Source organism: Ursus americanus, chromosome 22 (assembly GCF_024610735.1).
Source record: "Ursus americanus isolate L20-20 chromosome 22, mUrsAme1.1.p, whole genome shotgun sequence".
NCBI lineage: Eukaryota > Metazoa > Chordata > Mammalia > Carnivora > Ursidae > Ursus > Ursus americanus.
Genome location: NC_142148.1, coordinates 28,864,382 through 28,886,936, shown reverse-complemented (window position 1 = coordinate 28,886,936; position 22,555 = coordinate 28,864,382). Strand labels below are relative to the sequence as shown.

At 41.3% G+C, this 22,555-nt stretch overlaps 1 protein-coding gene across 3 annotated transcripts in view; it reads left to right on the top strand.

The window, feature by feature from the left end:
* The window catches only part of DNAAF9 (dynein axonemal assembly factor 9), a 125,338-nt gene that overhangs the window by 38,110 nt on the left and 64,673 nt on the right, over window positions 1-22,555 (top strand). For 2 of the 3 annotated variants that reach the window (XM_087853722.1, XM_045808224.2), the window contains exons 8-14: window positions 3,275-3,373; window positions 7,290-7,345; window positions 10,628-10,763; window positions 14,719-14,800; window positions 15,780-15,816; window positions 20,069-20,156; window positions 21,411-21,487. In XM_087853722.1, the coding sequence (XP_087709848.1) occupies window positions 3,275-3,373; window positions 7,290-7,345; window positions 10,628-10,763; window positions 14,719-14,800; window positions 15,780-15,816; window positions 20,069-20,156; window positions 21,411-21,487 (575 nt within the window). The remainder of the gene's footprint in view (window positions 1-3,274; window positions 3,374-7,289; window positions 7,346-10,627; window positions 10,764-14,718; window positions 14,801-15,779; window positions 15,817-20,068; window positions 20,157-21,410; window positions 21,488-22,555) is intronic. The other variant, XM_087853721.1, reaches the window with a different exon arrangement.

Genomic DNA, 22,555 nt, shown 5'->3' with positions numbered 1-22,555 from the left:
GCAATTTTTTCATCAAAATGTACTTCCAAAAAAACATAGTTTAACTTTGCTTGTGTGTGTGTGTGTCTGTCTGTCTGTCTGTCTAGGTTTCTTTTAATCTACAGGTTCCTCCTCCATCTCTTTGTCCCCACTCCTTACTTACTATCTATTTATTAAGGAAACCAGATAATTTGTCTTAATGTTGTCCTCAGTGGGATTTGTAGATCTCATTCCTATCATGTTGTTTAATATTTTCCCCTGTGTTCTGTGTTTCCTTACTATTAGTAGTTGAATGTAGAGTTTTAATCAGTGTTCTGATTGATTTTGGGAGGGAAAACTACTTCTGAGAGGGTGTTGTATTCTTTATAAGAAGTACATATACTGGGGCGCCTGGGTGGCGCGGTCATTAAGCGTCTGCCTTCGGCTCAGGGCGTGATCCCGGCGTTCTGGGATCGAGCCCCACATCAGGCTCCTCCACTGGGAGCCTGCTTCCTCCTCTCCCACTCCCCCTGCTTGTGTTCCCTCTCTCACTGGCTGTCTCTCTCTCTGTCAAATAAATAAATAAAATCTTTTAAAAAAAAAGTACATATACCTAATTGATTTTCTTTTTTGTGTGTGAGCAGTCATTGATATTCAATCCTTAGATCTTTAATTCATTAATTAAATTCTTTATTCACCATTGTAAAATGGTAGTATTCCAATTTTGTAATTCCTTCTTCAATTATATTCTCTAAAGAGAAATATTCAACTTGCTATTTGGTTATGCAGTGGTAGAGTCCATGTGGGAAGAGCAGGATAATTGTTTGAATTCTTGCTTTTATTTATCAATTTTAAAAGTAAAGTTGGCCCCCAGCCATTTTCCAAAAGTAACCTATTAGTTCTTTTTAATATGTCTCATTCTGAACTCAGAGATTTAAACATAATTGATGTTTCTGCCCATTGGAGTATATATCATCTTTACTAATGTTTACATTGTTCCAGCTTTGGGCAGTGGCTTACTTCAAGTTGGTCACAGATTGTTCTAACACAATCCCAGGGGCGCCTGGGTGGCTCAGTCGTTAAGCATCTGCCTTCGGCTCAGGGCATGATCCTGGCGTTCTGGGATGGAGCCCCGCATCAGGCTCCTCCGCTGGGAGCCTGCTTCTTCCTCTCCCACTCCCCTTCCTTGTGTTCCCTCTCTCTCTGGCTTTCTCTCTCTCTGTTAAATAAGTAAATAAAATCTTTAAAAAAACCCACACAATCCCAATAGTCCTTGATAACTTCCTTGCCATATACTATGACAGGATATTCCTGGATTATCTTACACATTTCCTGTCCCAGATCTGGAATCAGTCATTTCTCTTAAGTTCTGGTTTCTTTGAGTGGGGAATTGTATTTCAACACAGCAGTCTAGGTGCTAGGAATGCTCACTGGTATTGGTTTGGTCATTGTTCCTAGACCTTTTCAGTGGGTACAGCTAGGAAATTCTGTGTGTGTGTATCTGTCTCTCTCCATATGTATATACATATATACATACACCTGATTTTTTGTCCCACATTATATATAAAACATACATAGGAAACAATATCAGCATTGTCACCCACATGATTACTGAAAATAATTTTAGATATGTATACACACACACATCTGTATCTATCTATAAATAAAATGTAGATCATCTGGGCAGCAAGCAGCAGAGCCATTAGTTAAGAATGTTGTTTAGAGTAAGTATTCCCAGTAGAAGTCCATTGTGCTTTATGCCTAGGGCCAGAGGTAGAGTCAGTACATGGGTAACACAGAGCCCATAGGTCTGAGTACTTGTTTATCAACTGGGAGAGAATGAAGGAGAACATAGATCAGTCAGTTTTAGTGCAGCAAACAGAATGCCTGCTCTGAGCAAGGCACTAGGCCAGTGCCCAAAATACAAACACATTGTGTGAGATGGACAGTAAAGATAACTTATCTGAGTACAAATTATCAGCAATTTCAAAATAAGACAAAGAGGGACGCCTGGGTGGCTCAGTCAGTTAGACATCTGCCTTGGGCTCAGGTCATGATCCCATGGTTCCAGAATCGAGTTCCACATCACACTCCTTGCTCAGCAGGGAACCTGCTTTTCCCTCTGCCTACTGCTTCCCCCGCTTGTGCTCTCTCTCGCTCTCTGACAAATAAATAGTCTTTTTTAAAAAAGAATTAAGACAAAGATGTTATTTGAGTATCTTAAGCAACTCATAGCTGATGTGTTTTGGTTAACTGATGATGTTTTAAAGGAAAGCCAGAAGCACAAAGCAATGTCTAGTGATTGGGAACAGGAATGAATTCAGAGAGGAGGCTGAAAAGTAGCTGGGATGGGGGAGGGAGAGAGGTTGCACGAAGAGGAGAGTCAACTGGGAAGGGCACAGAGTTCTGCAGTTCTCCCACTACCACTCGGGGAGGGTGCGAGGGAGGAGAGGGCTATGGGCCACTGGGGCGCCACCCAACTTCTAACTAAGGTCATCTGACTTGTCCTTAAAGCTTCACTGATGTGACTACCTTTTGTCACTGGATGTACTGTCTTTTAGGTGCCTCATAAATAGGTCCCTCTCTCCAATAAAGATTGCTAAAGTAAGGCGCTGGGTGGATATTACTGTCCTCTTTCTAAACAACTTTATTAGAATATAATTTATATACCATAAAATTCACCCATTTTAAGTGTACAATTCAGTAATTTTTAGTGAAATTTTTAATGAAATTGTACAACCATCACCACCATCTAATTTTAGAACATTTTCATCAAGCCCCCAAATGCCCTTGTGTTAACTTGTAGTCAATCTCTATTCCTACCTGGCCTCATTCAAACCACTAATCTGCTTTCTGTCTCTATAGATTTGCCTTTTCTGGATATTTCATATGAATGAAGCATATACCAGGTGGTCATTTATATCTGGCCTCTTTCGCTTGTTTTTGAGGTTCATCTATGTGATAACATGTATCTGTAGTTTGCTGTTAACTTTTAAAATATATTTGGGGGCGCCTGGGTGGCTCAGTCATTAAGCATCTGCCTTCAGCTCAGGGCATGATCCTGGAGTTCTGGGATCGAGCCCCACGTCAGGCTCTTCCACGGGAAGCCTGCTTCTTCCTCTCCCACTCCCCCTGCTTGTGTTCCGTCTCTCGCTGGCTGTCTCTCTCTCTGTCAAATAAATAAATAAAATCTTTAAAAAAATAATAAAATGAAATATATTTAACTGGTCTGGTATTTTGATATCTGATGCAGTTTCATGATTCTGGTTTTCTAAAGTACCTCTTAATGTGACCATCCTTTTCATTTTCTTCCTAGGATTTGGTGGCTTTTGAACATCAGTGGACTAGCTTCTTTGCTAATTTTGATACAGAAATTCCTTTCCTGCTGGAACTTTCTGAATCTCAGGCGGGTGAGGTATGTAAGGAAAGGGTCAAAGAGAAAAAATTGATTAACTTATTTATTGTTTCTGTTTTAGTTTTGTTAATTTTTTCAGAATACAACACTACCAATCCTAATGTTTTGGTTTTTATTTCCTTAAGCTTTTTTTGTGCTGTAAAGAAGTTTTTAGCCCCCATGCCAACCTACCAACCTCTATAAAGAAGTTGTTTTGGGGTGTGTTTTTTTTTTTTTTCTGTGCCAGCTTCTATACAAGAAAGATACTCATTTTAGAGTGTGGTGGTACCTCTGTTGGCAAGGAATGCTATTGGGCACTAGTTAATAAGCCTAGAAATAATTCTCCACATGTGAGTAGTTCTCCTTTCCTCGGTTGAACCCCTGGGTAAGCTTTCTTTCCAGGCAAACAATGGTGAAGTTACTAGAGTCAGTGTAAGACGCACTCTGTGAGTAAACTAAGGTATCTAAATCAAGACCCAGGGCATAGGCCAGTCCCCAGAGTTAGTCAACAGGGAGGATCGGAACAGCAATCTTGAGCTTACACGTGAGCCTACCTTGGGCTTGCACTCCCAGTGCTCAGCTCTCCTGTGCTGCACTGACTTCTGACCTCTGGAGTTGGTGTTGATCTTTGTTGTCATGCATCTCACTTTTACATGTTATAAACCCCACCAATACATTGCTATTGTTTTTGTTTGAACAGTCAAGTTTCTTTTTTAATTCTCTTTTTCTAATCTTGTTTTAATCCTTTTAAATACTTTTTTAAAAGATTTAAAGAATTTTTAAAAATTTATGTATTTTTTTACTGTAGTTACTGTAGTTACTGTTCTCAGTGCTCTTCATTCCTTTGTGTAGATCCAGATTTCCATTTAGGATGATTTCCTTCTCCCTAAGAAATGTCCATTAATATTTTTCATGGTGCAAATCTGATGATGAGTTCTTCCAGCTTTCATATGTCTGAAAAAATATCTTTATTTCACTTTCATTTTTGAAAGACAGTTTTGCCATGTATAGAATTCTTAGTTGACAGTTTTTTCCTTTCAGTACCTGGAAGATGCTGTTCCACTGTCTTCTGCCTTTCATTGTGTGTGATGTTCTCCTCTTTATCTTTAATGTTCATCTTTAGTTTTATTCTTTATCGTTGTTCCTCTGTACATATCTGGTCTTTTTCTTTTTTCTTCTGGCAGCTTTTAAGATTCTCTCTTTTATTACTAGTTTTGAGTAGTTTCTTCATATTTCTCGTGCTTGGCTTTTGTTAAGCTTCTTGGATCTGTGGATTTATATAGTTTTCATCAAGTTTGGAAAGTTTTTGGCCATTATTTGTTCAGATATTTTTTCTGTCCACCTTTTTCTCAGAGACTCTAATTACCTCTGTATTAGGCCACTTGAAGTAGTCCCACATCTCACTGATGCCCTTTTCAGTTTTCTGGATTCTTTTTTCTTCTCTCATTACTATGGTTCCAAGAGTAAAAAGATACTCGAAATGGTATATTCTATGACATGTTACTTCTTGTTTCCTACCACCTCCTTCTCATTCCCTCCCTTTCTTCACCATTTTCCACTTACTCCACTACCAGTAGGTAACAAATCTCTTCATTTCTGATTTATCCTTTTTTTCTTTTGCACAAATAAGCAGATACATGCGTATTTTCTCTTGTTTCTTTCATTGAAGAGCAAGATACATATAGTCATTTCCACTTTGCTTTTTTCCCTCAATAAGAATATATCCTCAAGCTTTCTCCAAGTTAGTTCATTGAGATCTTCCTCATTCTTTATGATTCATAGTACTCCATTGTGTGGATTTATCTTAATTTATTCAACCATTCTCTTATGTATGCTTGTTTAGGTTGTTTTCAATATTCTGCCATTGCAAACAGTGCCATAGTAAATAACTTTGTGCTTAATGTATTTTCAAATTGCTGGAGGTTTGTATACCTAGTAATGTGATTGCTGGGTCAAAAGGTAAGCACAGTTGTGTTAGCTATTGCCAGATTTCTCTTCAAAAGGGTTGACCAATTTGCATTCCCACCAGCTGTGTATGAGAGTGCCTGTTTCACCACAGTCTCACCAACAGGATGTATTGTCACACTTTTTAATTTTTCACAGTCTCATAGATAAGAAATGGAATTTTTCTAATTATGAGTAAGCTTGAACACTTTTTCATGTTTGAAGGCCACTTTATATTTTATTTTCGTATGGTTTTTTCCCCATTTTCATGTTAGTACAGTATTATTAACTAAACTGGGCAGGTGAGTAATCGAAGGAACCTCGTAGGTTATTAAGATTACTTGAAATAATGCATTTAAGTGTTTATCACAGTTCACATGGTAAACCCTCAGTAAAATTTAGCTATTTTAATATATAAAGAGTTTTTACAGGTCAGTAAGATCTGTGAACACCAAAACTCCAATTGATGAACATCCAGAAGATATAAGTAAACAGTTAATTACCAAAGGGAAATCCAGATGGCCATTGAATATATCTGAAATACTCTACTTCATTAGAAATCAAAGGAATGTATAATAAAACAGCAATGAGATACCTTTTTTCTTTTTTTCTTTTTTAAGATTTTATTTATTTATTTGACAGAGAGAGAGTGAGAGAGGGAACACAGCAGGGGGAGTGGGAGAGGGAACACAAGTGGGCGGAGTAGGAGAGGGAGAAGCAGGTTCCCCGCTGAACAAGGAGCCTGATGTGGGACTCAATCCCAGGACTCTGGGATCATGACCCGAGCTGAAGTCAGGTGCTTAACCATCTGAGCCACCCAGGTGTCCCAGATTAAACTTTTTTGAAAAACAGTTTGGCAATATAGTTCTGCCTTTTTACCCTGTAATTTCATTTCCAGATCTGCTTTAAGGAAATAATCAGAGCTGCAAGTAAAATTTATAAAAAGTTGTTTATTACAGTATTACTCATAATGTAAGAGGGTTAGTAGCAATATAAATTTCCAAGAATAGAGGGCTATTTATAGGCTTTGGTACAACCATATACCATGGATGTACCATAGGAGGAAAGTAGGAAGAAAATATACCAGAATGTTAACAGTTGTTAGAGATTGTAGGTGGCTTTTATTAAATTCTAAAATAAGTATATATTACTTACATAATCAGAGTTTGGGGAGAATAGTAGATGTTATTTAAGTGGATTAAAATTGCCTTTTGGAATTTTGAACCCTTTTGACATAGACTCTGCATATCAATTTCAGGTTAATATTTAGCCTAGTACTATACACACTAAGGCTGAGAAGTACTTCTGTGGTTTCCTGGGAAACTTCTTTTGGTGAACTTCTGAGTTCTATGGATTCTTTCTCAATGCTGACTTTAAATTAGTATGTTAGGGGGTGCCTGGGTGGCTCATTCGGTTGAGCGGCTACCTTTGGTTTAGGTCAACATCTCAGGGTCCTGGGATTAAGCCCTGCATGGTTCTCTCTCCCTTTGCCCCTCCCCCTGCTCTTGTGTGCTCTCACTCTCAAATAAATAAATAAACAAATAAATAATTAGTGTGTTAGAATTAATATGTATTCCTTTATTAGAAATGTAGAAAAACAAATTTTTAATAGAAGGAAAAGTCCTACATGATTAGTAACTTGGACCGTAGATGATGATTGGTTCAATTTTCTTTCAGTAATTAAAAATTATAAAACTTAACAAGAATTTCTTTTCTTTACCTTCCTTTTTCTTTTGTAGCCTTTTGTCTTTATTTCTTTTGCTGTTTTTTCTTTGCTACCTGTCCCCAAAATTCATGTTGCTTTCTACCACATGTCCTTCCATGTTTTTATAGTAATCTATAAACATATCTCTCTCTCCCTCTCTCTCTCACACGCATGCACACACACACACTCGCTATACCTACATACATACATATGTACATATATGAGGGGATTTGTGATTGTTTTATAAAATTATGATCTTAATATATACAATGTTGGCTTCTTTTGTAGCCATTCAGAAGTTACTTCAGTCATGGAATGATCTCCAGCCATATAACTGAAAACAGGTAAGTTTCTTGGGGAAGAAAGGTGAATGGTGATAGAGAAAATGGGATTGGCGAGGTGGGTGGTTGTGAGGGAGCATCTAAGTCCAGGAGGTAGAGTCAGGAAAATACAAATTGACTTTAGTCATCACAGGGTAAGAAATTCATACCCTGAAAAATTGTCCATTTACTGTTTTTGTATTTATATACATATATATACATATATATATGTATATATATGTATGTATGTATTTTTTAAAGATATTATTTATTTGAGAGAGCATGCGCACAAGTGGGGGACAGAAGCAGAGGGAAAGGGAAAAGTAGTGCTCACCACTGATCAGGGAGTCTGATGTGGGGCCCAATGCGGGGCTCAATCCCAGGGCCCTGAGATCATGGCCTGAGTCAAAGGGTGATGCTTAACCAACTGAGCCACCTAGGCGCCCCATACATATATATATATATATTTTTTTTTTTAAATACAGTTTTATAGTAACCTAGCTTTTAAAACATTGTAGCTTGTAGAAATCTAAAGAATATTATATTCCATCCCTACCCTCAGAAAAACTAGGAAGCAGAATGTCCAAGGGCTAAGCAGGGATCAACAGCATCTTGTGGGGAGTCAGAGGGCTCAGGCATAAAGGTCCAGCCCCAGGAAGACAGGGAGCATCAGGGTTGCTGCATTTGTTTTTTTGAAGTATTTCCTTTAGCACCTCTCTTGTCATGGTGATCTGGAGGGCCCATCTAGGGATGGTTCCTCTGATGAATAGATGAGAGTAGATTTTTCCTCTCTTTTCTTCCCTAATTCCAGTCCAATCTAAAGTGAGACAAATTGTCATGGCTGGGGCTCAGGGTCATCTTTTTCTGCCTGAAGAGTCATTTACCTTGAATTAAGCTTCAGAAGAAAAATCAGAGTCATGTTTACTTTTAAGAGCACCTGTTTGCCTGAAACTTAAGGAGGTATTTTTAAGAATAATGCAAGAAATGTAAAGAATTTTCCACATGACACACACTAAGGGCAATTTAAGGAAAGGGTACAGGATAAAGGAAACTGTCTTTATCTGTTTTAGCTGCCGTGACAAAAATACCATAAACTGCGTGGCTTATAAACAAAAAACATTTATTTCCGAAAGTTCTGGAGGCTGGGAAGTCCAAGATCATGGCACTGTCCCATCCGATGTCTGATCAGGGCCCCCTTCACTATAACCAAACTTACATAGCAAAAAGGGCAAGGGATCTCTCAGAAGCCTCTTTTATAAGAGGCTTTTTTATAATCCCATTCATGTGGGATCTGCCCTAATGACTTAATCACCTCCCAAAGGCTCTACCTCCTAATACCATCACTTTGGGGGTTAGGATTTTAACATATGAATTTTGTGGGGTGACAGACATTCAATTTTGTGGGGTGACAGACATTCAGTCCATAGCAGAAAGTATCTTTTAAAAGTATCCTTTAGGTACTATTTGTTGAGAACATATGACATACTAAGCAAGAAATATGTGATTAAAAAGTAAACCAGTCATGGGGGTGCTGAGCTGGCTCAGTCAGTAGAGTATTTGACTCTTGATCTCGGGGTCGTAGTTTGAGCCCCATGTCGGACATAGAGATTACTTGGAAAAAAAAAAAAAAAAAAACAGCAGTCATGGTTTCTGCCCTTATGGAGTGTATAGTGTGGTAGAGAAATAAGACAATCAAGCAACTTCACAAAATAATATAATTACAGACTCTGATTGGTGCCATGAAGGAGAAAAGAACTTGGCATTGTGAAGACCATAGCTGGAGAGCATGGCTTCTCTGAGGGGAGATCTGAATGATGAGTAAAGATAATTAAGGGAGGGGGGTGGGCGCCTGGTTGGCTCAGTCAGTGAAACGTGCAATTCTTGATCTCAAGGTTTTGGGTTTGAGCCCCACATTGGGTATAGAGATTACTTAAAAATAAAATCTTAAAAAAAAAAAAAAAGATGATTAAGGCAGAAAAACATCCTGAGATGAGAGCATAAGGGACATAAAAGAAGATAGATTTGGTGGGATATAAGAGTTGGGGGAGAGTGGCCTTCCATGGAGCCAAAGAAGTTGGCCAGACCAAACCATGCAAGTCTTCTTTGGCCCTGTGGAAGATTTCAGTCCTTCTCCTGAAAATAACATAAAGGCATTAAAGGTTTTCCATGTATGAAAGGTTGTCCTCTCTGAACTGTGGAGAATAGATTGTAGGAGAGCAAGAGTGAAAGCAGGGTCACTGTAGGAAGCATTGCAGTTGTCTGAGGAAGAAATGATGGCAGCATGGACTAGGCTTGTGACCATGTGGATTGAGGAAAATGGACAAATAGGAGTGAAACATGGGTGGTTGATTGGATTTAGAAGGTAAGGGGCAAGAGAAGTCAAGAAGGCCTAAGGGGGCGTCTCAGGTCTGGTTCAGTTCCTGGGTGGATGATGATGCCATTTATTTACTGCAAGAACTAAAGGGGAACAGGGGGGTAGATCATGAAAGAGGAGAGGAGAGGCAGACAGCTGAAAGTAAAACCCTAGGAATATTCAGAGGCAGGTAGAGGAGGAGAATGGCTGACAAGGGAAACTGAGACGCAACAGGTCTTGTGGGGAGTGGGTGTCAGGTGCTTCTGAGAGACCAAGGAAGGGCAGGCTGAAGCCTATCCATTGGATTTGCTATTTGCTATGTGAAAGTCACTTGGTGACTTTTGCAGGAGTAATTGGAGTGAAATGACTGAGGGGTCAACTGAAGTGGGCTGAGAAATGAGCATAAAGTGACAGCAATAAACTAAAATAGACAAGTCTAACTAAGAGAGGAGACAGAAGAAGGGAATGCATGCAGGGCAGGTGGGTGTAGTAGTGAGATATTTGCAACCCTGCTCTCCTCCTCCCATCCTAAAAGCTACTCCGGAATAGTTAATGCCTCTGTTGTCTGCCTATAGTCTGAGTATCACAACTGCTGTCATCCTTTAAAATTTCTATTTCTATTAAAATGCTATTATATGAAACTAGAACCTTGCTCCATCTCTGCATCATGTACAGCAGACCTACAGAACTTTCTCCTTAAGAAGTAGAACAAGCTGAAAATACAAACCTGGCTTGAATTTAGTTATGTCCCTAAATGATCCCTATGGGTCAGTAGGAGGACTCAGAGACATCTGGCATCACTTCCCAGCAAGCAAGGAGTGTTAGGGGGACTGTATTGACCACTTTGCTCAGACTGCAGGACACCACTCTGAAAACCCCAAGAACCCACTCACTAGGGAGTTGCCCTGGCTAGGACTTTCTTTTCTAATCACATTTTTGGTTTGCCATTCCAGCCCTAATAGGCAGCCATTCGTTCTCTTCGGTAATCACTCCACACGAGAAAATCTGAATGCTGGCAACTTTAACTTCCCTTCTGAAGGGCATCTGGTACGCAGCACTGGTCCCAATGGGAGCTTTGCCAAACACATGGTGAGTGGCTTGACCACCTGGAGCTTAATTTATTAAATAGGGAGGAGGGGAGGATAAGGGGCACCTTTCCAGTTCACGTATTGATTTAATCTTGAACTTGAAGTTGTTTTGGAGTGAAAGGAGTGATTGCAAACTGACTGTATTTTTATATAAGTACTAGGTATAATTTGAAAACATCATTGTTAGTTTTTAAATATTTGAAGGAGAAAGCTTAAAAAATACTTTCTCAGACCACACTCTTTAAGTTGTTGTAATAATATTGTCAGTAGAGTAAGAATTTTAAATTAACTTGCAAATAGACTCATTCCAAGCCTACTAGGTTTGATATGTCTTGACTGTTACATTTCAGGACATAAACTTTGAGGATCACTGTTCTTTTATTGAGGGTGCCAGGGAGAAGACTTTTGCATTTGGTGGTAAATTGTCTGCTACATTCTTTTCAAGGAGACATTAGACTGAAATATGTGACTCTAGTGATTGTAAAAGCCTATGGAAATTTAAGTATTTTCAAAATGTTCCTGACAATCAGGAAAGCTGGAGAGGTAGGTACTATTTTTTAGTTTTGATTGGGGAACATGAAACCTAAATCTCTCTGGACTGAATCTCTCATGGACTAAATCTCTCTGCCTCCAAGCTGGTCAGAAATGTAGGGCTACTCGAATGGATATGCTGTGAGGATCTTACTGCCCTGTAACGGGAGAGCTCAGACCTCGTTTTAACCCACCAGAGCATCCTGGGAATACTCAGGAAATGCCAAATGACATAGGGTTCTTTGTGTAATCTTACGTGTTGACTATGTATGTTAAAACTAAAGGAGCTTAGCTGATTTCTGCTTCTGGGAAGATGGAGTAGACATACTTTTTCCAATTCCTTCTATTGAGTACAACTAAAAACCCTGGACATTATATGTAAAACAAACATGGGAAGACTCTGGAAGGTAGAAGACAGGCTGGCTGAGGAGCTTAGAACCAAAGGGACAAAATGGCAGTGAATTTTCTGGGGTTCCTTTTTGCCTGTATACCCCAGACTGGATACTGGAGAAAATGACAACCCAGAAATGCCAATAGGCACAGACATGAAAAGCCTGCTGTCTCTGGCAGAAGGAATAGGAAGGGGACAGCCTAGTGAGACAGAAAACTTTTAGACAATAGCTATTCTACTCTAGCCAAACCCCTCAGAAAAAAACTGCCTCTCTATCCACCCCTACCAGTAAGGGCTAAGTGAAGAACCTAGATGTATGTCTACCTTGCCAGGCTGCAATGGAACGCCATTGTCTTATCCCAACCCCTGTTAGGATTAATGTTAGAGAAGGCCCATTGAGGAGCCATAGCTTTCATCCACTGGGCACCAGTGAACCCTCCTTCCCCTGCAGTATCAATGGAGAACACAGGAGGGGCGCCTGGGTGGCACAGCGGTTAAGCGTCTGCCTTCGGCTCAGGGCGTGATCCCGGTGTTGTGGGATCGAGCCCCACATCAGGCTTCTCCGCTGGGAGCCTGCTTCTTCCTCTCCCACTCCCCCTGCTTGTGTTCCCTCTCTCGCTGGCTGTCTCTATCTCTGTCAAATAAATAAATAAAATCTTAAAAAAAAAAAAATGGAGAACACAGGAGAGCCTGGGTGTCCATCCCTACCCAGCGGTAATGAGGTGTTCTTCCTTCTATCATTGGAGGCCAGTGGAGAGTCAGGACTTTCACCACCACTCAGCCATAACAAGGCTACCCCACCCACCCACCCACAGTGTCTGTCACTCTCCCAAGTCAGGGTGGCATCAGCGGAGGCAGACTAGGGAATCTGAACTCCTGTTCTTGCCCAGCAGTGACAAGGAGCCCACGCACATGGATGGTCACACGCACACACACACACACACTCACTTACTCCTACCTGGTGGTAACAAAGCAGCATGCTCCCCTGTTTACCCAGGGAAGCAGCGTCAGAGGAGGTCTGCTAAATTGCAAGATTAAGTAACATCCAGGGCAGACTTCCACTCGCAGCACTGTCATGTAGAGAGCTTGGAAATCATCTCTCCTATCCTTACAAGAAAAAAATTGAAAAACTGAAAACCAACAACTTTTCTTGGACTCATCAAAGAACTAAAGTCTCAAGGCAAACCCACTCCGAGATCTAGAGAGCCAGGTGAATCCAGGGAATCACAGCCAGTGTCCGCTTACCTGGAGCAGAAGCCACACTTAAGTAATAATTTGGTGAATTCCTGGAGGCTAAGTATGAACTAGAGTGAGAGTGGGAAACCCCTGAAGGACACAGTCTTAGAGGGGCCCCCACACGTCTATGGGTTTAATTTCTTTCTGTAAACCTAAAACTGCTCTATTTTTTTTAATTTAGCAAATTCTTTGTACAACTTTTTTTATATACAACTTTCTATAATAATTGGGGATCTTTATTTAATAAACAGAAAACTTAAGTCAAGGAACTTACCTGAGATCTGGTCCTGGAGTCGGGGGAGGGGGGTCCTAGATTTTGACCTTTCATCTTCACTCATCTCTTTTTCAATGTAACATACTTACCCTTCCATTTCTGTGCCGTTTCTGAATAATTAACAGATTAATAGGTGACATGTAAAACATGCAAATCCAAATTATCTGAGCAGTTGTACGTTATGTAGGTAAATTTGTTGTACCCGTTTGTTTTAATGTGTCAAAACATTAGATGTTAATCTGCGCTTATACAAATTTATGATATGATCTAAGGAAGCAGGTTTGAAACAAATGGCACCTTTAAAAGAAACTTTCAATTAGGGGAAATTTGGAAATCCAAGAAATATGTTTTATTGAGGAAATATGCCTATTAACCAAGAAATAGAAATACGTACATGCGTTTTTATTTAGGGTCTTGTGACTTCCTTAAAGATTGGAGTAGAATGAATGTGTGTGTCACATTTAGCTATTTGTTCATATATTGCACTAATTTCTTTTGCTTTAGTTCTTATGGTAGCATTTTTGTGTTTTATAACCAATATCCTGGGAATCCTGATGAGATGCTGGATTTTCAAAAGAAAAGGACATCTGTATCCATCTTTGTATAAATAACTAAACGGAAGAAGAATAAAAAATTCTATTTGTTTAAATTTTTTTTTTAAAGATTTTGTTTATTTGAGAGAAAGAGAGCACGCAAATGAGAGAGCACAAGTAGGGGGAGAGAGGTAGAGGGAGAGGGAGAAGCAGACTCCTCACTGAGCAGGGAGCCTGATGCGGGGCTCAGTCCCAGGACACTAAGATCATGACCTGATCCAAAGGCAGCTCCTTAACTAACTGAGCCACCCAGGTGACCCGAAGAATAAGAATTTTTTAATCTCTTCTCCAAGGCCTATGTACAGAGATGAAATACAAATGAAGGTGGGAACCTGGGGCACACCCTCCTTTCCTGACTTTGTAGCTGCCCTCACGCATCTCCCTGTCATGTCGCAAGGTCCTCAGTGCGAAAGTTCTGGACTATTAATGGCAGTCAAAACCCAAGCACATTTTCTCTCTTCCTTCTAAGTTGTGAATTCATTAGCATCATGCGCTGACCCAACAGCAACCTCACAATATAGTCAAGGTTCAAAACACAACACAAGGGGCACCTGGGTGGCTTAGTCGGTGAAGTGCCTGCCTTCAGCTCAGGTCATGATCCCAGGGTCCTGGGATCGAGTCCTGTATCAGGCTCCCCGCCCCTCCGGGAACCTGCTTCTCCCTCTCCCTCAGCCTGCCGCTTCTCCTGCTTGTGCTCTCTCTCTCACTTTCTCTCTCTCTCAAATAAATAAGTAAAATCTTAAAAAAATACAACACAAAATACTTTTGGTAAAACAACAATTAAAGGTAATCTTTCCCCCTGTGCCTCTAAAAAATAATAAATCATCTGTTGGTGAGATAAAATTGATTTCCATTGACTATATAATTTTCGTTTTTCAAAAGTACACACCTAAGTCCCTGCTCCTTCTTTACTTTTTTGTGTGACATCCAGGTCGTACAGTGCGTCTCACCAAAGGGACCCCTTGCTTGTTCAAGAACATACTTTTTTGGAGCTACTCACATTCCTTACTTGGGTAAGTCTCTGTAAGTTGTCATCTCATCAGCTTCTCTAATGAATAATTTCTCCCATGAATTAGAAATGGACTCATAATTTACTGCTTTCCTCAGAAGCTCATGATATCCACTTTGTAAGCCTCCAACTCCCTGTCTGCTTCCAGATGGAGAGTTGGTGCACCTAACACATTTCTCAAAGAATGTACTTCAGGAGAAATAATTATCAGCTCAACATGTATATAGTGTAACCATGTGTGAGTGTGCTCAGTGTGTGCTCGGTGCCAGAGGGAAGGCAAAGATAAGTAAGTCCTGCTTGGGGATAGCAGGAGATACGGGCTACAGTGAGAATGTGGATGAGTCAGCCAGGTGCCTGCTGTTCTGGTGAAGAGGTGCCATGGGAGAAGGGAACATTCACAGGAGCAAGTGCTCCATGCTGCAGGGCCATCCAGAAAGGTTAGGCCCACTGGGGCTGCCCTTCTTGCTGGGGTAACCAGAAGTTGCAGACATCCAAAGAGACCTAGAGAAGAACCTCTAGAATGAATGAGGATCTCAGCACTGCTCCATAGAGCAGAGTACAGCCGAAACCAGATTTTCACCTAGGTGTTGCTCTATAAGCCGCAAAACTCTGAAAGAAGCATGATAATTAAGGGTCAGCTAGTTAAGGAGAAGATAAAGGAGTCAGAACTGAGCCCATTTAATTATGCCTTATAATTTAAAAAATTAAAAATAAAGGCAAAAACATTCCAGAGCCTAAGATTCCCCAGGTCTTCTCTGGTGTTTAGAGGTGATGCTGAGTGGGTTGTCAAAATCAGTGTCAGAAGTGAAGGTCTAGGAAGATACTGGGAAAAGCTAGTGTTTGTGATTGTACTGTATTTAACCTAAAAGGAAAAAAAATGTAGTACTTGATATGTCCTTCAAATTAAGAAATTCTAGCCTCCTTGTGAAGTGTTTGCATGTCCCATGATCTTGTCACACTTAATTCCTGGTCCTCTTTCACAGGTGACGAGAATAAGCTGCCCAAGAAAACGGAACAAATGTAAGTCTTCATTTCTATTTTATGTTTTCTTTCTCAAAGTTGAGTTACTCAGAAGTTGTGGCTGTCCCGTCTAACTCCTTTGAGATCAGTGGTGGGTAGGATATTTGGGTGAAGCGGTGAACAGAGCTGTGGTTTCCTAGCCCCTGTCTCAGCTTGGAGTCCTGCCAGCTTTGCCATGTGCTCCTCTCTCCAGAACTCAGAGACTTCCTACCTGCAAACCCACCCATTTCAATGGTGTAATTCTTCTTACTATGTCTTCTACATAATACATTTCTTATCAGGGGCTTTCCCCAAAATAAAACATCCTGAAATACATTGGGAGAATCTGTGTGAAACCCCTTCTGATCTGAGCAGTGTTTCCTCTGGATTCGACTCTTGGGCTTAGGGAATAGAGCTAGGATCTGAACTCAGGCTGTGCAACTTTAAACAAGTCCTAGTGTTGACTTTGCTCCTCTCACATATAACAGGAAACCAAAGATAAGAAATAAACTCGTTAATGTTTATGTTAGTCTGCTGGGGCTATCATAACAAAATATCACAGATTGGATCTCTTAAACAGTAGAAATTTATTTTCTCACAGTTCTGGAGGCTAGAAGTCCAAGTTCCAGGTACCAGCAGGGTTGTTCTCTGGCGAGCCCTCTCTCCTTGAGTTGCAGACCAACACCTTGTTGTTGTGTCCTCACCTGGTCTTTCCTCTGAGCTCTTGTGGAGAAACAGAAATCTCTTGGGGCGCCTGGGTGGCACAGTGGTTGGGCGTCTGCCTTCGGCTCAGGGCGTGATCCCGGCGATCTGGGATCGAGCCCCACATCGGGCTCTTCTGCTGTGAGCCTGCTTCTTCCTCTCCCACTCCCCCTGCTTGTGTTCCCTCTCTCACTGGCTGTCTCTATCTCTGTCAAATAAATAAAATCTTAAAAAAAAAAAAAAAAAAGAAATCTCTGGTGTGTCTTCCTCTTCTTAAAAGGATCCAATCCTACTGGATTAGGTCCCTACTCTTATGACCTCATTTAACTTTAATGACCTTCTTAAAGGTCCTATCTCTGCATATAGTCGCATTGAAGGTTCAACATGAGTTTTAGAAGGACTCAATTCAATCCATAACAATGCTGGAACTAGTGAATTCCAAAGAGGAATTTTCCATCAGAAATATGAACATAATAGAGTTCTATTGTTACCTAATTAAATATTCCAGCATAAAGTACTGGGGTCTAGACAAGTGCTTCCCAAAGGCCAATAGTGACAGGCCACAAAGAATCATCTAAGTGTCTTTTTATAAATATAATCTTCAGGCTATAATAATTCCCAGGATTACTGAATCAGAATCTCTGAGGTAGGAACTACTTAGCTATATCAGAAAAAAATATAGTGTAAGGAATATAATCGTACTGCAGAAAATTTGGAAAATAGAAAAACAAGATCAGCCATATTTCCTCCTCTTTGGCACTACCCAATAGTATCTTACTGTGTATCTTTCTGGGTTTTTAAAAATTACACATTTAGGTTTTGTATAGCTGTAATTAATGTGTATGCAGTTTTTTAGTGTGTGAGTTTTCTGCCATTTAGCAACAAGTCAGCCAGATTCTCATATGAGTATGGGTATATATAGTCTTGCTTTGGACCTGCTGGTATTACTTTTGTTTTTTTGTTTTTTTTTTTTTTTAAGTGAGAGCACGTACACACATGAGCAGTGTGGAGAGGGGCAGAGGGAAAGGGAGAGAGAGAATCTTAAGCAGGCTCCATACCCATCATGGAGCCCGATGTGGGGCTCGATCTCATGACCCTGAGATCATGACCTGAGCTGAAATTAAAAGTCGAATGCTTAACCAACTGAGCCACCCAGGCGCCCCTATACCTGCTGGTACTTCTGTGCCAGCTGTGCTTAGCCACTGGGTCTTCATTCTGGACCCTTAGGAACTTCTCCTAAACCAAATTCATTGGTGCCCTGCTTCAGGGACTAGTATTGACTAGTGCTTGGGCCTACATCCAGAGACTTGCTGAATCACAGAGCTGGTGGAACTTGGGCCTTATAGAGTCCTGGTGAAGGCAACAACAGCACCATCCAGGCATGAGTCTCAGGCCTCCCATTCAGGCCATTTTATGAGTCCATAGCCAGGTGGCTTTGCATTCAGCTCTTGTCTGAGGGTTTGTATCAGAGAAGGCCAAGCAGTGGGGAGGCCAAAACATTGTTGGTACTGAGTGATGTCTGAGTCAAGCTGGGTGGGGAAAGGAGGAAGGGCATCTTTATATGTCTTTGGTGTTGGTGTCAAGGTGTGGAGGATTCTGGTCTTACCTGGAAGTGGCCACACTCATTGTCAGTGTCCCTACCAGACCCCTACCTACCAAGACATACCCCTCTGTCGTGTCCTGGCCGGCAATCTTCAGGATATGTTGATCCTCGGAGCTGTCATTTTGTTATGTATACTTTTTCTGTCTTTTTTTCTTCTACCCAAATCTCTTACCTAAAATGTAGAGGTGTGGTGTGGGAGCCAGGGAGAAAATTGAAGGAATTGACGGTGTGACATGGCACAGTAGAAAAGTACCAGGCTGATGGAACACCTGAATTCAAGTCTGCCATTCATCTTCTGTGCCTTGAACAATTTATTCCACCTCCAGAGGCCCTGTTTGCTTCTTCTGTAAGACGAGAGAGTTAGACCAGATCATTTCTGGGTTCCTTCCTGCTTTCCAACTCCAGTCACCTTCCTTTACTTGTTACAAGATTTTCAGGTATAAAAATAGACCTATTCTTAGGCAAGTCTTTATCAGTTTCTTGCCAGGGACCTTCCCTGCCTTTCAGGGCCTTGTGGATGAATGCCTTCTCTCTATAATTATCCTGATAAGATCCCAGATCCCTAAAGTAGTGATTCTCAACCAAGGGCAGTTTTACTGCTCCTCTTCCTCCAGCCCCACCCCCAGGGACCTTTGACAATGTCTGCAGACATTTTTGTTATCCCAACTAGGGGTAATACTGGCCTCTAAGGGATAGAGGCCAGGGGTGTTGCCAAACATCCTGTAGAGAACAGGACAGACCCCATGACAAAGAATTATCTGGCCCAAAATGCAGAGATTGAAAATTTCTGCTTAAGGGGAACTAGTCTTAGATTTTGGATTTTCTAGGGACCTTCATAACAGTCCCAGTTTGGTGAAGGAAGAAACCTTCTTATAATCACTTGGGGAAGTGAGAAGTCTAAGAAAAAGGGCAAGATTGGGGAGTGGGGGGCAGGGAGCTTTAGGAAGGGAATGTTTGCCCTCAGAAGCACGCTTTATTCTCTCGATCAGGTAAGCTGCTTGGAAAGTGGTGTGCAGCTGGTAATTTAAGTTTAAGTGGAGCTCATCTTCTCCTCCGAGGTAATCTTTTTTGCTCCTGAGGTCTCCCACCCTGAGGTTCCAGTTACAGCCAGCCCTTAGTAGCCCTGGGAGGAGATGACATGAAGGTGTGGTGCGGTTGGTCCCAAAAAAGCAGAAAGTCTGTACCATGACACTGAAGGGATTCAGGCTCCTGACATAGAGGGGCTAGGGAGCCTGCGGAGTTCTCTTCTGTTGAATCACAAACAGGGAGGGTTGGTCTTCTGAGCAGAGCCGGCTTTTCTTATCATGGTTTAATAAGAGCAAAGGATAGGGACACCTGGGTAGCACAGTTGGTTAAGCGTCTCAGTCTTGGTTTCAGCTCAGGTCATGATCTCAAGGTCATGAGATTGAGCCCCGCATTGGGCTCTGTGCTCAGCATGGAGTCAGCTTGGTATTCTCCCTCTGCCCCTCCTCCTACTCACAGTCTCGCTCTCCCTCTAAAATGAATACATAAATCTTAAAAAAAAAAAAAAAAAAAAAAGCTCTATAAAACTTAAAAAGAAAAGAGCAAAGTATAAATCAGGTGGGCCACATGGCTTTTAAAAGGTTTAGAGATCAGGGATGCCTGGGTGGCTCAGTTGGTTAAGCATCCAGCTCTTGATTTCGGCTCAGATCATGATCTCAGGTCCTGGGATCAAGCCCTGAGTCAGGCTCCACGCTTAGCAGGGAGTCCGCTTGAGATTCTCTCTGTCTTTGCCCCTCCCGAAACTCCCCCATGCACACACACACTTTCTCTCTCTCTGAAATAATAAATCAATCTTTATAAAAGGTTTAGAAATTAATGAGTTCTGTTTTTACACTTTTCTCATTCTTTTTAAAAAGCAGTTCCTTAGGGAGTATCATTTATATGCATGCAGCTTTTGTTGAAACTTTGTGATGCTGTAGTTAACCCATATTTTTTGTTCTAAAGTAGGCTCTTGTCCCAGGTGTATGCTGCTGTTATAGAGGCTGTTTTGTCTGGCATTGCATGTTATGCTAAAACTTCCAGTCTAACAAAGGTAATTTAAATACCACTTTTCTCTTCCTTAGTAGTAATTTCAATGTAAACCTTCCTATCCATCTGTTTTGGCTTTGGACTTGTGGTAGTAGTCAGTTTTGTGTGAGCTTGGGCCTCAGTGGAGCTGGCACCGAAGAGGTGCCTGGAGAGTGCTGAGCTTCTGCCGCCTGTGACCGAAGTGCCCCTGTCCTAGGAATGACCGCTAATCAGCACTTCTTTGTAGGTATCTGGTTGTGTTAAAGAAAAATCATTCTGTAGTGTATTGTTGTACTTACTGGCTTTTAAAAATGTTTGTTTATTTATTTATTTATTTATTTATTTATTTATTTATTTATTTATTTTACTAGCTTTTTAAAAAGCTTTTTAAAAGTTAAAAAATAAAGAAAAATATAGATTTTTCTACTGTGAATTTAATAAAGTTAGGTAAGTTTGTCTTGAGCTACATAATGTGATTTCCTATAATTCAGTGTTTAAAAAAAACAACTAAAAATTAGAAAGTCTGACTTGCCTGTCCTAGACAAGCACATGTATTCTCGTTCTCTGACCGTTCTCTTCCTTGCTGTTTTGCGGTTAACCTGTCCTGCTGAGTTGGATTCCTATATCTGACCCAGTAAGGAGATGAGAAGAGTCGGCTTGATGCCTCCCAATGCCAATAGGACCTTTCCTGAAGGAAGCCATTTGACATTGGAAAGGTTGTGTATGATGTAGATACCAGAGAGACTGTAGCTGTAGTCACCAGCTCCCTGCCATTTCCCCTCCTCACTGAACTTGAATCCCTGGTACGATTTGGGATTTCTCAGTCCTTTAGCTGAAGGCTTATGCAATATCAGTTCTCACACTTTTTTTTTTTAACTGATCTTTTGTAAATCTAGATATTTGAATATCGTAGCATCTGGCAGAAACTCCAAGGGCAATAGTCCTTCCCCAAGGGCCGAGGGAGAGGGGAGGAGGAAATGCTTTTCCACACCTCACAATGGCATCATCCTGGCTGGTTACAGTGCCTGGCAGATCAGGTTCCAGTGCCCACCTGCCTGAATGAAGTGCTTCCTGTGAACCCAGCACAAAGAAAGCAGGCAACTGTTTCCCTTCACATAATGTTTTCACTTTGATCTGTTGATGTATACAAAGCAGTCATGTAGAGGGGAGGGGCACAGTGTTCTCCTGGCCAAATGTTAGAAGGGTACTTCCTATCAGTGATGTGTACTCTTTCCTGCTGTGAAAGCTAATTGTCTCTGTTCTGTCATTGTTCTTACAGGCAAAGGAGGTAGCAGAGCAGACCCTGGGATCTGGGTTAGACTCCTTTGAGTTGATGCAGTTTAAGGCAGCCCTACGGTAAGCAACAGCTGCTATTTTCTATAAGGAATTATTTTTAATGTTTTTTTTTATAAAGACCCTTTTCTGTCTTGTGTTTGATATTCTGTCTTCCCTCTGAGAAATGTTCCGGTAAAATAAGGGGATATCTGAAAGAGAAACATTCGTGATCAGGGCTTTGAGAGGCCAAGGAGCCAAAGATGGAGGAACTGTATGAAAAAGAGTCAGGCACATTTCCCGATGCCAGAGTGGGAGGCAGATCAATGGCAGAAGCATCAGAGACCTGAAGGACCCAGGTTCAGAGGTTAGAAAGGTGAAACTGGGGACATGATGGGTGAAGTTTGTTAGGATCAGGGCCCCTGGGCACATAGAGACAGTTTCTTTTCAGGAGAGCCTGGCCCTGGGCCTCCGATGCCTCTCAGGTAGTAGACACCCTGAGTCTGGCCTCGTCTCAGGGGCTAGACACTCTGGGAACTGGGCTTGCTGGCAGTCCCACCATCATATATCTCCTGGCACATCACAGGGGCTCTCTATGCGGTGTGTGTCCATAGCTAAACTTTCACAAACCCAGTCCACCTAACCTTCCACCTGGCCTGTATGAGGACCACTAGGTGCACTTTTTTGCAAAAGACACCACCGACGTTAGGGAATTTTTTTTAGAACACGTATGGGATGTGCCCTGTGGTGCATCAGCTCCATGCCCCACATTTTCTTACATCTACAGTGCTGGGTAGTAAGAAAGAACATTGAGAAAGGGAAGTCAGTCAGTTGACGTAACAAGAATTCTATTGCTGCAGCTCCAGAAGTGGAGGTGAGAGCCAGATTTTTTTGGTGCAAGACTTTAGGCCTCTTTCCTCTGTGTCTTCTAGATCTTGTAGCTCTGGCCATGAGAGGAGAGGGATAGAAGAAGTTTGTTTCCTTAAGGCCTTGCGCTGGCCTAGGCTATCTATTCCTGGCAGACCTGAGTTTGAAGAAGCTCCTTTGCTTTCCAGCTGTGTGACTTTGGGCAAGACAAGGAGCTCTGTACATCTGTTTCTTTGTCTTTCCACCATGCAGAGTGACTTAGCATGTAAATGTTAGCTGCTGTCG